The sequence below is a fragment of the Choloepus didactylus genome, chromosome 7 (assembly GCF_015220235.1).
Source record: "Choloepus didactylus isolate mChoDid1 chromosome 7, mChoDid1.pri, whole genome shotgun sequence".
Lineage (NCBI taxonomy): Eukaryota > Metazoa > Chordata > Mammalia > Pilosa > Megalonychidae > Choloepus > Choloepus didactylus.
This window is the reverse complement of record NC_051313.1, coordinates 115,563,067-115,577,698: the sequence shown is the minus strand read 5'-3', so window position 1 is coordinate 115,577,698 and position 14,632 is coordinate 115,563,067. Positions and strand designations below refer to the sequence as shown.

The 14,632-nt window shown below is 42.2% G+C and overlaps 2 protein-coding genes across 6 annotated transcripts in view; one reads left to right on the top strand and one right to left on the bottom strand.

The window, feature by feature from the left end:
• SLC26A8 (solute carrier family 26 member 8) overlaps positions 1-10,036 on the bottom strand; it is a 103,669-nt gene extending 93,633 nt beyond the window's left edge. For 2 of the 3 annotated variants that reach the window (XM_037842410.1, XM_037842412.1), the window contains exons 1-3: positions 9,798-10,036; positions 6,529-6,715; positions 2,836-2,975 (exon numbers count right to left, since the gene is read on the bottom strand). In XM_037842410.1, coding sequence (XP_037698338.1) covers positions 2,836-2,975; positions 6,529-6,715; positions 9,798-9,861 — 391 coding nt within the window. In that variant the 5' untranslated portion in view covers positions 9,862-10,036. Of the gene's footprint in view, positions 1-2,835; positions 2,976-6,528; positions 6,716-8,171; positions 8,284-9,797 lie in introns of those variants that run through there. The other variant, XM_037842411.1, reaches the window with a different exon arrangement.
• A 2,090-nt stretch (positions 10,037-12,126) lies between these two features.
• MAPK14 (mitogen-activated protein kinase 14) overlaps positions 12,127-14,632 on the top strand; it is a 96,780-nt gene continuing 94,274 nt past the window's right edge. Inside the window, exon 1 of one of the 3 annotated variants that reach the window (XM_037842165.1) lies at positions 12,127-12,644. In XM_037842165.1, the coding sequence (XP_037698093.1) occupies positions 12,529-12,644 (116 nt within the window). In that variant the 5' untranslated portion in view covers positions 12,127-12,528. The remainder of the gene's footprint in view (positions 12,645-14,632) is intronic. The other 2 variants (XM_037842164.1, XM_037842163.1) reach the window with 2 other exon arrangements.

The window sequence follows — 14,632 nt, the reverse complement described above, 5'->3', positions numbered from 1 at the left end:
CACAATCACACTGTCACCCCTTGTAATCTATGTTATTATACAACTGTCTTCAGGAGTCCAGACTACCGGGTTGGAGTTTGGTAGTTTCAGATATTTACTTCTAGCTATTCCAATACATTAAAACCTAAGAGGTGTTATCTATACAGTGCATAAGAATGTTCACCAGAGTAACCTCTCAATTCCATTTGAAATCTCTCAGCCACTGAAACTATCTTGTCTCATTTTGCATCCCCTTTTTGGTCAAGAAGATATTCTCAATCCCACAATGCCAGGTCCAGATTCATCCCCGGGAGTCATATCCTGTGTTGCCAGGAAGAGTTACATCCCTGGGAGTCGGGTCCCATGTAGGGGGGAGGGCAGTGAGTTCACCTGCCACGTTGGCTTAGCTAGAGAGAGAGGGCCACATCCGAGCAACAAAGAGGTACTCAGGGGGAGACTCTTAGGCACAGTTATATGCAAGTTTAGCCCCTCCTTTGCAGTAACGAGCTTCATAAGGGCAAGTCCCATGATCGAGGGCTCAGCACATCAAACCGCCAGTCCCAATGTTGGTGACAACATCAACACCAGTCCAGGTGAGGAAGTCCAATACTTCTGCACCTTCCCCCAGCTCCTTGGAGGGGGGGGAGGGCTGTAAATATATTTTTTATTCTCTGCCCAAATTACTTTGGGATGTGTCACTATCTCATTCTAACCTGTACCAACCGACCGTATCTCACTTCCTATTCAAAGCTCCACGCAATCGCGGTGCTTGAACAGACCGACTGTAGAGTTAAACTGTTTAGAAAATACAGATCCTGCACCAAATAGACATGTCTTCCCTTGGTCTCACTTGGAAGTTGAAGTTGTAAAACACAGTCAGTTTCAACCTTTACCCTTTGGCCTGGTTTGCCCTAGTCTTAACTGGATCTGCTTCATTCATATCACTAATTGAAGTCTGGGCTCTTTTTCAGCTTTTTTTTAACAGTTGCTGTATGCACTAATGCTGTCATTCATATCCGCCGAGCTCTAGCTCTTGAGTTTCGGCTGTCTCAGAGATACACATTGTTTCAGAGACCAATCAAGTTATGGGCCAATTGATTTTTGATGACAGCTGAGTCATCTCATTGGGGAAAGCACTTAGGATTTCTTCGTATTCTTTCTTACAAATGCATATGAATCTATCATTATCTTAAAATAAAATATTTAATTAAAAAATGCTGACAATATCAAGTTCTGAGGAGTATGTGGAGGAACTGGAATTCTCATGCATTGCCAGTGGGAATGTAAAATGGTAGGTGCAGCCACTCTGGAAACGGTTTGGCAGTTTCTTATAAAGATAAACATACACTATTTACCACATGACCTAGCAATCCCCTTCCTTTGTATTCTGTAGAGAAATGAAAATTATGTTCACACAAAAACCTGTACATGAACTTTCCATAGCAACTTCAGTTGTGATAGTACAAAACTAGAAACAACTCAAATGTCCATCAGCAGGTCAATGGATAAACAAATGGTGGCACATCCATACAATGGAACATTATTCAGCAATAAAAGGAACAAACTGTTGATATACACAACTTGCATGAATCTCAAAGACACGGTGCTGAATGAAAGAAGCCAGCCTTCAAATTTACATACTATATAATTTCATTTATATGACATGCTCAAAAAGAGAAAACTATGGTGATGGAGGACAGGACAGTGGTTGCCAGGGATCAGGGGTCGGAGCAGGGTTTGACTATAGAGGGACAGAACTGTTGTGCATCCTGATTGTGTGTCCTGTATTTACACAAATCTATACATGTATTAAAATTCATGGAACAGTACAATGAAAGGACAGTCAATTTTACTAGATGATACTTTTAAAAATAAGTAAACAAAAGGTATCCTTTTTCCACAACTGACAGCCTTGTGCCAGAATTGGATTTCAGTCACCAATTGCCCCTTTGGCTGGACTCCTTCATGCTTTGCACAAACTGCACAATCACAGTCTTCTGGTTGGCCTCAGAGGAACAGAGAAATGGAGATATTTAAAGACTGTGTGGGAAATTTAAAGATTATAAATGACTGGGACTAAAGTATTAGCAAAATCGTTTCTCTTTCTCTATGGATAAATTTGATCTTGGGTTAACTTTCTAAGTCTGTTTCCCTGGAACCCTCATAACAGTAGAATATCAACTGTTACTAGGCAACACTGATTACAATAAAAATGAGCCAGATTAATATACTCCGTCTAGACTAAGAGGACTGAGAATGAACAAAAATACCCCATGGGAAGCCCTAGATTTGGGTTTCTCTGAGCATGGTGACTTGTAACTAGACATGCTCCTTGTGGAACCCTAGAAGCAATGTTTATGGGACTGTTAGAAGACATGATGGCCCCTATTTGGGAAATGAGGCTTCTAAAACACAGGTAGCTCCCACACCAACCTACATGATCTTGTTCTTTTATGTATGAACTGTTACTCAAAAGACCAAAGAGTAGCCCCTGGACTGTGTGACCTGCTGAAGAGCTGCTGCTGGTATGCTGTGTTTCCTATCCTTCACCTTTCTAAGTAAAACCAATGCCAAGTGAGGTCTATTGTAGTCATGTAGGTATGAAATGACTAGCTAAGCAAAAAAAAAAAAAAAGTGTGCCTTGCAAATATTCTGGAAAGTATTCAGGGGTTTAAACTTAACTCTATCTTGGAAACCACCCTGGAGCAGTAGAAACATGACAAGTAAGGCAACAAATGATGTGAATAGAATTCACATTTTTTTTCTAGTCATCTAGCACAAAATAACTGCACCCTGGGCAAATGGACAAGATTTGATTTATTGTCTTTGGATGAAAAGGCTTCAGATCTTCCTTACCTTGGGGAACTTGAACAAGGCTAACACTTATACCAGCAAGCAAGTCTCCAAGAAGCCAATCCTTGAATCGATACAAACATATCCACTCTAGGAAGGGAAAGACCACAAGTATGCATCTCATGAACCTGTGCCATGAACATCTGCAAGAAAGAAGAGCAGAGACTTGGTTAGGTTCTCCAAAGAAAAAGACCCCTACTCAAGAAAAGGCACAATATACAATCCTTCTTCCCATACAGCAGAGTTTCTCAGTGTCAGCACTTTTGACATTTTGACATATTAGACCAGATAATTCTTTATTGTAGGGCTGTCCTGTGCATTGTAGAATGTTTAGCAGCATCCCTGGTCTCTACCCACCAGAAGCCAGTAGGATCGGCCACTCCAGGGTTATGATAACCAAAAATGTCTAGACATTGCAAAATGTTCCTTAGGGGATCAAAATTGCCTCCAGTTGAGAACCAGTGCCATATATATGGTAATAGCTAAGCCTTGTAAGTCTGGTTTACAACTTAGATTTGTGATTTTACAGGTTGTTTGGAAAGATTAAACCTACCAATTTTCCAGTGAAAAATTAGACTGATATTGCTTTCTCTTGATAGAAGCAGTTTTTTTGGAGGTGATATTGATGTGTGGCAGGAAGACTTAGCACATTCATGTCATTCCCATATACTAAAATTTTACTGAACATTAACTCAATGTGGCTTTGAACTGTGATACGTAGAAATGTATAGAAAATATAGAATATGGAGTCCTGTGCTTAAGGAGTTAGCCATGTTAAAAAAAAAAAAAAGGTAACAAAATAAGACTCTATTATCCTTTAATCCAGTGGGATACCAGTGGGAGCAATTTTACTCCCTAGGGAACATTTGGCAATATCTGGAGATATTTTTGATTATCATGACTGGCATCTAGTAGGTAGAGGCCAGGGATACTGCTAAACATCCTACAATGCACAGGACAGCCCAGCACAAAAAAGAATTTTCTAGTCCAGAAATGTCAGTGCTGCTGAGGTTGAAAAACCCTGCTTTAACCCTTAGATCACCTAAAACAGCAGAACTGCCAATAATTAATTAATAAACAATTAATCAATTAATTAATTAAACTTGGTTTTAAATTTTTTTGCTGTTTACCTTTTATCATGGGCTAAAAGCAAATGGTATGAAGACTTTAATGTATGAACTATAGCTAGAGAATTGGGATTTGACTATTTTAACAAATGTAACTCTAGCATATGAAGGGCTAAAATGTGTGCTTAGAAAAGAAAAAAATTTCCCATATGTTTGACTCGTACAAGTATGAGCATTACTATCCCTTAGGTAATTAAGGTCAAAAAAGTGCAAGTGATTCTGCTATGGTAACTGTACAGGTAGGTGGGCAGAGCTGGGCTAAAATCCAGGTCTTCTGATTCCTAGTACAGTGTTCTATCCACTCTACTACCTAAACAGTTTATATTGACAGATTTTAAATTCTGTTTTGGAGCCAGGAGAAAGACAATTTTTTGGAAAGAGTATCATATTGCTATTTTTGTGAAAGTCCCTGCGTACATAAAATGTGTCAATTCCAATTATGGCCCTCTATGGAGGAGAGCAAGCATGGCACTGGGATGATTTGTTTCTTCTCCTGGTCCACTCTCTTTTCCTCTCCATGTGCCACTTGGCAGACCAGACACCCAAGGCAGTCATCAAAGCTCTTAAGCATGACAAAAAAAAAAAAAAAAAAAAGGACATGGAGTGATGAGGATCTAAGATGGAAAAGGATCAAGGAAGGAGTGAGAGGAATAGAAATTGAAGCTGGTTGGGGGGGGGTGGTGTATGGGCATTTAGACATGAATCTTGATTTTGGTGAAGATGTCTTAAAAGTAAGGAATGTAAAAGTTGATTTAAAAGCACAGGAGAGAATTTGACAAGAAAGGGAGGATTTGCAGTTATCAACTAAGAGGAAGAAAATGAGGAAAGAGGTTTGAGGTTCTCTAAAGAAGAGATGGAGTTAAAGTTTATTATAAATAAAAAACACATTATGTAGTGCTTTCTGTGTAGTAACTGCTCTATAAATACTTACTCTTTAAGTCTTTACAACTACCTTATGAAGTAGGTGCTATTATCCTCCCCATTTTACAGAGGAGAAAACTGGGGAGCAGTAGGGTTGGATAGATTACACAAGGTCACAAGCTGGGAATTAGCTGAACTGGGATTCAAACCCAGACAATCTGCCTTCAGAGACCAGTTCTTAACCACTGTGCAATGCTAACTTTCAGGTTAAAATTCAGAAGTGTGGATAACTATATGTTTTAGGAGGAGGAAATAAGAACTGCTCCAATAGTCCATGGGTGCTGTAACAGGTCAGATTTAAGGGTCCAGATGGCATGACTAGGGCAGGGGAAAGGAGAGTTAGGTTGAAATTTCTTTGGAAACATTAATTTATAATGAGGGTGAAGTCAGGAAGAGACCATCATTTTGTAGAGACACAGCCAATGTGGCCCCCAATTGCCCTTTTTGACATACTTCCTCTGACCCATCCTGGAGCAGAGGAAAAGAGAGTGGTGATGTAGGACTGGAGAAAGACATCCAAGATCACAACTTGCAGAAAGCAGGATATGGACCAAGGAGAATGTCTCAAAGAAGGGAAGGTCTACAACAGGGCTGTGTAGAGGTCTTCCTCATGTGTCACCCAGCATTTGCCAATGGTGAGCAATAAGCCAGGAGACAAGAGGGACTAATAAACCCAGAGTGTGTGCAAGGATACCTTGAATAATTACGTTTAATATCATAATGTAGGTCACCAAGGGTTCTTAAATTGGGGGTCTATGAATTCTCCAAGGTGCTACAGGTAATAAAATTTGGGGGGAGATGGTGTTTGTGAACTTGGATAGAAAAAATTTTACTTTTGTTTTCACTAATTTCTAACGGAGATCTAGCATTTTCTTCAATTATGAATGCTGGCAACAAACTACAGGAGTATTAGCAGAATTTGACTTTGTCCCCAATAGAAATCACAAATATTTCTAAATCACATTACCATTGTTGCAGATTTCTTGAAATATCAATTATATTCACCATTATTTTGTAATTATGGAAGTAATTAGACTCACATTATTAAATAACACATTTTTTTCCTATTTTGGTAACTATATATTTCAACATAATTGGTCTCCTTTATAATCCTATGTATTTTATGCATTAAAAATTTATTCTGAAAAGAAGTTCATAAGCCTCACCAGACTGCTAAAAGATTCATAGCATGAAGGCAAGTTGAGAATCCCTGAATTGTAGGACCTAGCAGGTCTCAATGAGTATTAGAGGGGGTGGTGGTGGATTCTATATTGATGACCATGAATGCTACATGGACATCACTGGATATGAGGCTGGAAGGATCTCATTCTGCTACTACTATGATTGCCTTTGTTTGTTAGCAGACTGGTGATGGTGGTCAATCAAACCATGGATTGTTAAATATCTATCATCCCTAGATGCTGTGGGGGAACAACAAAGATCTTTATGCCCCAGAAGTTTACAATCAAGAAGGTGTTAAAGACAAACCACACACACACAAAAGCAACTGAAGAAAAATTACACAATAAACCACATGGCTCTGATGACAGGAATTCAGAGAAGGAAGACAGAAGTGTGTACCAAAGGACCCAGGTAAGGTTTCGGTCCTGCCCAGCTTGGCGGCAGCTGAATGCTCGCACACACGCACCGGCACTGGATGTGATGGCTGAAGATGGTGATGTTGATGTCCATGTTCCCAGAGGAAACGGCCTTCCTTCTGTGTTCCTGTTGAAAGGTCTCCTCATTGTACACATCTCGCTTAACATCGTAAGTAAAAGAATTTTGCCTATATTTAGTGCTGAAACTCTGGGTGCTTCTCTCCGGTTGCATCATTCCTGGATGAGTGGAAAGAGATCAAATAAAAAAAAAATAAATCTAGATCCTTCACATTTTTAAATATTTTTTAAATGTTTTTTTTTATTTTTTATGTTATTTTTTATTTTTTTCCACTTGCATAGCATGTTTTGGTTTTACAAAACTCTGTCTCATGTTTTGCACAATTTTATACTCAAAACCACATTACATGGGAGGTAAGGTGTGCATTATTCTCATTTTCTTGAGAAAAAAACCAAAATTCGGAAACTTGAGCAGTCTTGGTTGTTTAATAATAACTAGAGTCAGGACTAGAACCCAGGAGTCTTGCTAGGAAGCCTAGTTTTCTTTTTATTCAATTAGGTTGCAGGGAAATGATTAAGAGGGAAAAACATTAACCAGCAATTTTCACTGAAAATGCTATGGGTTTTCACAGCATTTGGCAACATCTGATTCCATATTTGTGTATTCGTTCACTGTCTGTTCATTGTCTGTTCATTGTCTGTCTCCACCATTGTCTGTCTCCACCATTGTCTGTTCATTGTCTGTCTCCACCACTAAAAAGTAAGTTCAGGAGGCAGGACTTTGACTATTCATGGCTATATCCCCAGGGCTCAGAATAGTGCTTGACACTTAGCAGACCCCCAACAACTACTTCTTGAATGAATGTTAAGTATCCAGTCAGTGGCATCATAAAGTAGCAGGAAAAGCATTGTACAGGAAGCCAGGAGACTGGGGTTCCAGCCCTGGCTTTTTTTCCTAATTGACTGTATGATTTGGGCCAAGTTTCTTAGATTCTGAGTTTCAGTTTCATATCCATAAAATGATACGGTTGGACTGCATGATCTCTAAGTGTTACATTTAACTTTAAACATCTGTATCGTCTACCTATCTTTAAGAAAAAGAGAAGGAGGAGTTAATGAGGTTGGATATAGCTTCATCTCTGGAAGGCAGTATAAACATTCTTAATCATCTGCATTTTTGAAGAGGCACAAACTCTAAAATTCTCCCACATAAATGTGAAAAAGTATATACACTTTACACAGTGATAAAATATATAGGTAAACACTCAAATTATGTAGATTACACAAATAGTTCTTTATGGATGAGGCTATAAGCAAGTTTAATGTACCAGCAACTTTGTTTTCCTTTAGGATGATCATGTATCACCATCATCATCATCGTCCGCATCACCATTGCCAGCATTTATTAAGCACTTACTACATGCCAAGCATTGATGGCAAGGAGTGGCAAGTAGAAAGCTGATTATGAAGCTGGCTTTAAAGGACTTATCAAGTGACTAGCTAAAAGCAGTGAGGGAAGACATGATTTCCATTATTTATTTATTTTTTATTCTCCTCTGGAATTTCTCCTGTTCAGTTATGTCTTTCTTGATTCTGTAGAAACCCTAATGGCTTGTTTTCATGCATTAGCAAGACCTTTCCTGACAAGATACGATGACCGGAAGCTCCTACTTACAAGTGGCAGATGGACTTTGGTGTGCAGGTGACACATTTCAGAAAAAAAGAATCCAGACCACACTGATGGGATGATGACTTTTCAGCTGAGACAAGGAGGGAGTCTCTGTTCCTGACTCCTGAAGGTCTCGATCTGATGAGGCCCCTGTACTCAGGATCATCAACAACAAGCTAAAGCTTTACCCATAATCTTGAAGATCAATCTCCACTTAGAAAACAACTCCCTGATGCTTTCTGTCATCAGACAAAAGACTTAGGTGGGTAGACCATGGGTCTCAACTACTTAAGCTTTCATTTTCTTATTCTACAAATACGACATGTTTTTGAGTATCTGGATTTACTATTATAAGAGAGAAATTAATCTCTGTTGCCCACACTTAGTCCCCAGACCAGTAGCATCAGTATCATCTGGGAACTTGTTAGAAATGTAAATTCATAGGCCCCTCCTAAACCCATTGAATCTGAAACTCTTGGGGTGGACCAGCAATCTGGGCTTGTAAGGAGCCCTTCTGGTGATTTTGATATACAATAAGTATGAGGAATACTATAAATGTAGCCAATTATCTTTGGTCAGTCTTCCAGTGCTAAATAGGCACTTTTGATCTAGCTCCTTCTCCCCCCATATTCATCTCTTCCATCCATCCATCCATCCATCCATTTATTTGTTTACATCATTAGTGTTCTGAGCATTTTAAAAGTCAAGAACATAATTTAAATACAAACCAATTTTCTGACTATTCACCCAATACATATGAAATCATGGAACATAGTTCAATTGCAAGAATGTCTTTTCTCTAATACTGTCATCTTTCATATGTACTTTATAATTTCGGGAAGGCAAATTCACTTCCAAAATTTAAAAATAAGCATTGACAATTTTTAAATAAGCATAGAAAACAGCCATTGCCAGCCTGCGTTTTTATGCGCAATGTATTTGGAATATGGAAAAGGCACAGGCAAAGAGCATTGCCTTTTAGTACCTTCAATGCAACTCTCTGTCTAGTGACTACAGATATAACAAGACAGTGGCAGCCCTTAGGAGCTGACCATCGGACATTTAAAAAATTAAAAAACCACCTTTCAAGCAGCGCGGAGAAAGTAATACCACTGGGGTGTGGGGAGTGATACTGTTATTGGAGAAGGGGTGTAGAGAAAGCTTCGCAAGGGGGACATTGAAGGATAAATAGGGCTTCACAAGATGAGAAAGGAACAAGAGTGAGGAAACTCAGTCAGAAGGAACAAAATGAACAAAAGCAGTGAGATCTGAAAGGACATGGCGCCTGTGGCCGGTCAGGATGCAGGAGAAGAAGGCTGAGGTGGGTAAGAGGGGGGCAGGCAGAGGACTAATTCGGGGGCTCTGACAATCCAGACAAGCGACTTTGAAAGGATTCAGCTTGCAAAACGCACACACCGTCTCTTGTCATTGCTATTCCACGCGGTCTTCCAAAATAGAGACAATACCTCGGAAAGATAAGCTCCCATGGACGGATTCCTATTCATTCATTCCACATACATTGACTGAGGGCCCGCTTCGTGCCTGGTCCCGTCCGGGGACTTGTAACAAGGGACGGTCCCTCGCTCACAGCTTGCTGCCCCGGGCACCCGGCGTCTCCCGGCAGCGGCTTACCTGGTTCCCCGGCGAGGGCGGGAGTGAAGGCGCTGGTCCGACGCGGCTCAGGCCCAGCTGGCATCGCTGCCGACGCGGACGCCGGCGGTTCCCGAACCGTTGCAGCCGAACCCGCGGGTGTTCTGGCCGGGCGGGGGGAATGGGAGCGGGGGTGGGGATCGGAAGACGGGTACAATGAAGAATAGTAAAACCTCGGGGCAATCCCAGGTCCCCATTTGCTTAAAGGTTTTATTTTTAATCGAGGGCCTACTTGGTGCCAGTCCTTGTGCTCCTCACTTCACCTGCATTAATCCACTTAAGTCTCCGCCCTCAAGTCTCCTGTCCCCACTGAATGAACAGCCCCCCCCTCCCCGCGCCTCGTCTCCTAATCTGTACACACACACACGCGCACACACGCACACACACACACACACACCTTCTGTACCCACCCCCTTCAACCTCCTCCTCCTGAAGTTCAGTCCGGGTTACCATCTTTCACTATTCTTTGTATTTCTGCTTGGCCCAGTTGCAGTTTTACATGTGTTTGTCTCATTACTGTATTAATAGTTAAATTATTAATTTTGTAAATTGTCTCATCTCCATAAGGGCTGTATTATCAGTGCCTAGAACAGTGAGGTGGACATAGCAAGCTTCAATAAAGTTAGGTTGAATGATTGAACAACTGCCCTTCTGTTGATTGGAAATTCCATGTAGGCAGCAATTGTGTCTATTTTTAATCATCTCTCTATCCAAAATGACTGGCACCTAGTAGGCATTCAATATGTATTTGTTGAATGAATGAATGTACTGCTCACATCATCTGTACCATTTCTTCACCCTCACTCCATCATCCCTATTGGACAAATTTATGAATTTCTTAGGATTCCCACCCCTTGATGCATCGATTCATCCCCTTGATTACCCACTCCCACCCCTCATTTCTCCACACTCACATTTTTGTCCTCACTCCCACTTTCACCTTCCATTACTTGTTAGGAAGCTCTCCAACCTGCAGGTTGTCCTGGAACATTCTCAAGCAGCGTATCTTTGTACACAAGAGAATCCAGGATAAACCAGATTGGATCCAAGAGGGCTTTCCACAAATCACAAATCACCCATAACCCTGTTTTTTTTGTTTGTTTGCTTGTTTGTTTTTGTCTTCCTTGAGGAGAAGTGAGGAGCCTGCACCATGTCCTAAATTGAGACCATGACCATTGTTCATATTTGTTCAACCAATGTTTACAGAGTGCCTTTACAGATTAGACACTATGATAAACGCTGGGACAAGACAGGCAAAGTCTGAACGCTCCAAGGGATGCATAACAAAAAAGAGAATAATGGTGAGAAATGATAAGTGCCGTGGCTTTTCCCCAGTTGTTTCTAAGAGAAATTCGTATGCTCTTTTAACAAGAACGGTAACAATGGGGGCGGGCATGGGTTAGAATACTTTCCACATTTATTAACCTGTTCAACTCAGTAGGGCAGAACTGTAGAAGCTGGAACTAAGGTATAAGAAAGGTCAACTGACGTGCCTAATGCGATGTGGCCAAAAGACAACTCCCTGCCCTATTTTCCAAACCGAGAGGCATGAATTAAATGCTTAAAATCCTCTTCATTGGAAGACTGTAGGCTAGGAGTCAGTTTCAAACCCTGAAGAGAATGGTTACAAAAATGCTTCTCAAAGGGAGATACCGGAGAGTTTTCTGAATTAGATCCACCTGGGGTGTACGCTAAAAATGCTCATCTTGGACTTATCTAATTAGACTCCCTGTGGGTCCTGGAATCTGCATTTTAAAACAAACTTCCATGGTGATTCTTCCGCTCACAAAAGCTTGGGAACTACTAGGAGAGTTTCGGTGGAAATTCTCAGCCTTAATATTTGCCCGTGAGACAGATTTCGTCAGAATCCCGAAGAGTAAGCCAATATGGCCCTGAGCAGAGGGGAATGCAACGACTTTCTCGACAAAAACTTTCTCTTTTTTCTGCAGTTATTTCTTGGAAATTGGAGGTTTCGCTGAGCACTTGCTCAGCTGCTGAGGCCTACTCGCAATTCAAAGATCTTTGGCCCTTTTCCTTACACTATTTGTTACTGTCACTTTCCAGCATGGAGCCAGGCATTTCCCCCGCCGACCACAAAGAGGCGCAGGTGGAAAGTACTGCCAGCTACTCCACACCTTCCCTGTTTGCCTTCGCGCTCTTAAGAAGACCGGTCTCTGGAAGTTCCCGTCTCCGGCCATAGCTGTTGCTCTCGCGAGAATTGCTCCTCCTGTCTTCTCTCCTCACGAACCCCCTCCCGCGAGCAGGTTCCATATTGGGTAAAATCTCGGTTCGCGGAGTGTCCCGGGAGCTGTTCTCGCGAGAGGACGGTGGGAGGCGCCTGCTGGCTGTCTTTGGATCCAGTACCACTGGACTCTCAGCGGGTGCTGCAGCTGGAGCGGTAGTCGGGGGTTGCATCCTGGAGTCGGCCTTGTCGGGAGAGCCTGCAGGGGGACTACGGCAGACGCAGTCTTGAACCCTGGAACGCGCCCCTACCGCTAGCCAGGCTCGCCCGGGTTGCCGCGGCGCGTCCAGCCTCTGCGGCTGACAGGGGCCGCGCGCGCGCCTGTTGGTGGGGCCGCAGCAGCCGCACCTGCGCCCGCGGCCAGCGCGGGGTCCCGGCCGGGGGCAACCAAAACCCGCGAGCGGGTGCGGGCGCTGGCGCAGACGGGGACCTCGCAGGGCCACCTCCTCGCCCCGCGGTCGCCGCTGGAAGATGTCTCAGGAGAGGCCCACGTTCTACCGGCAGGAGCTGAACAAGACAATCTGGGAGGTGCCCGAGCGCTACCAGAACTTGTCCCCGGTGGGCTCCGGCGCCTATGGCTCCGTGTGGTGAGTGTTGTGGAACTTGGAGCTGCGGAGGGCAGGCATGGTCCCTCATGCCCAAGGGTCAGGCCTGCCTTCACGGCTCAGCGATGCGCCAAGCGGCAGGAATTTTCCTCGGGGGAGGGCATCGCTGCCCCTTTGAGTCCTTTTCTGCACCCCCTGGCCCTTACCCTGCTCACCCAGGTTCGTGGTGCAGACGCAGGTCCGCGGTGGGGGTGGGGAGCAGAGGGGCGCCTGGAGCTCGGCCCTGGCTCCCTGTGCGTTCCCTTTTAGAAGGCTGCTGCGCCAGGGTCAGGGACGGTGAGGGGCGCGCTGTCTTTGGGGGTTTCTTTTCTGGTGTCAAGCAGAGGGACCCTCTCGGGAGTTCTCCCATCCTAGGGCGCAGGAGCAGGCCCTCTGAGCGGACAAGCCGTGGGAGCTGCGGGGAGAAGCAGAAAGGCAAACCCGACCGGTAGACCGCGGTCATATGAACAAAACTGACGAGGAAGGCACTCTCCCTGGGCTTTTTTGCAAACCTCTGTCGAAATCCCGTTTTGAGAGGCGTTCTTTATGAAATCGCACTTGAATGAACAGCGACCCGTAGGGCTTAAAATACTGACTTTATCTTAGAGAACACAGTGCCAGCTTAAGTGGTGTGTTTCCTATTCGGTTGAAAGCGTATTTCCTCTTTGCGAGGGGGGGTGGGTGATAGTGCCTGCAAGAACACTGCATTTTAAGAAACAAGCGGCCTCACTGATTAGTCACATACCACTGCTCATTTAAGTATTGTTTGACAAAAGTTTTTTCTTTTGAAGCAAGTGAGATTAAGGTCTGTTGGATGCCCTCCAGATCAAAAAGTGTTGTAAATATGTTTAAACGAGTTTATTTCTGCAAATACCGGTTTTTAAAGTTCCTTATAAAGAGTTTTCAGAGAACTTATCTATATTTATAACCTGAGGTCCACGATGGTTTTCGAAGAATATGGAATAATATAGCAAAGGAAGGAGGAGACACTCTCAAGCTCTAAATTTACAACCAGAATGTGTTTTAAATTAAATTGATAACATAAAATTTCCAGACCTGAAATATTTCACTAACTTCTAATTTCCAAGGTTTCGTACATTATATTTTAGCTCTACCACAATTTCAGAGCTCCTGATCTGAAACTAAATATCAGATTTAATTGTTAGCTTTAGTAATTCCTGTCCATGGATTGTTTGAAAAAAGAGCTGCAAAGTTATTTTTTTGTTGTTGTTTAGGAACAAATTCCAGATTTTTGGATGTGCTAATCTCTAAACATGATTCCCGTGTTCCTTAAAGTCACATCATGAATTTCCTGTTTGGTATAATCTTCTGGGTAATTGAGATTGGGCAATTGTGAATAGCAACAGATCATATTGCATTTCCTAGTTCACGCTGCTCTAGTTATGTTGCAGATGGCACCATGCTTGACATCTTTCTCCCATTTTTACAGTACGGCAGTTAACATTTTAAAGGAATTTGCAGCATTTAACATTCATTATATATATTTCCTGTTGATTTCCTAGTTTTCAAGATGTATTTGGATTGTTGCTTCTTTAATAGCTCATTGCTTTACTTCCATTTTTATATTCTTGAATTGATTATTAATTTTTGTCAAGTTTTTATTTCCAGTGATGTTTAAACTCTTAATGATCTTGAAGATTTGTATCAATTAAGGGAGTTTAGGCAGATTTGAAAAGAAATGCTTGCAAGGTTTTTCTTTTTTGTGTAAATACCGCTGCACTGGAACAGGAGATCCAGATTTACAATGAAGTGTCATTAAAATGAACTCCACATTTCTTTAGTACTATAGTTTTCTGGCTTATTAAATTACATCTGGAAGTAATTTTGTTAAACAGGTTTAAAAATGAACAATACATTCACATTGTATAAAACTCAGAAAGTACAAATGGATATTCAGTGAAAAGTCACCTTTCCTTTTTTGTTCCCCAGCCACCCTGTTCCCTTCCCCAGAGATAACCACTGTTAAATTT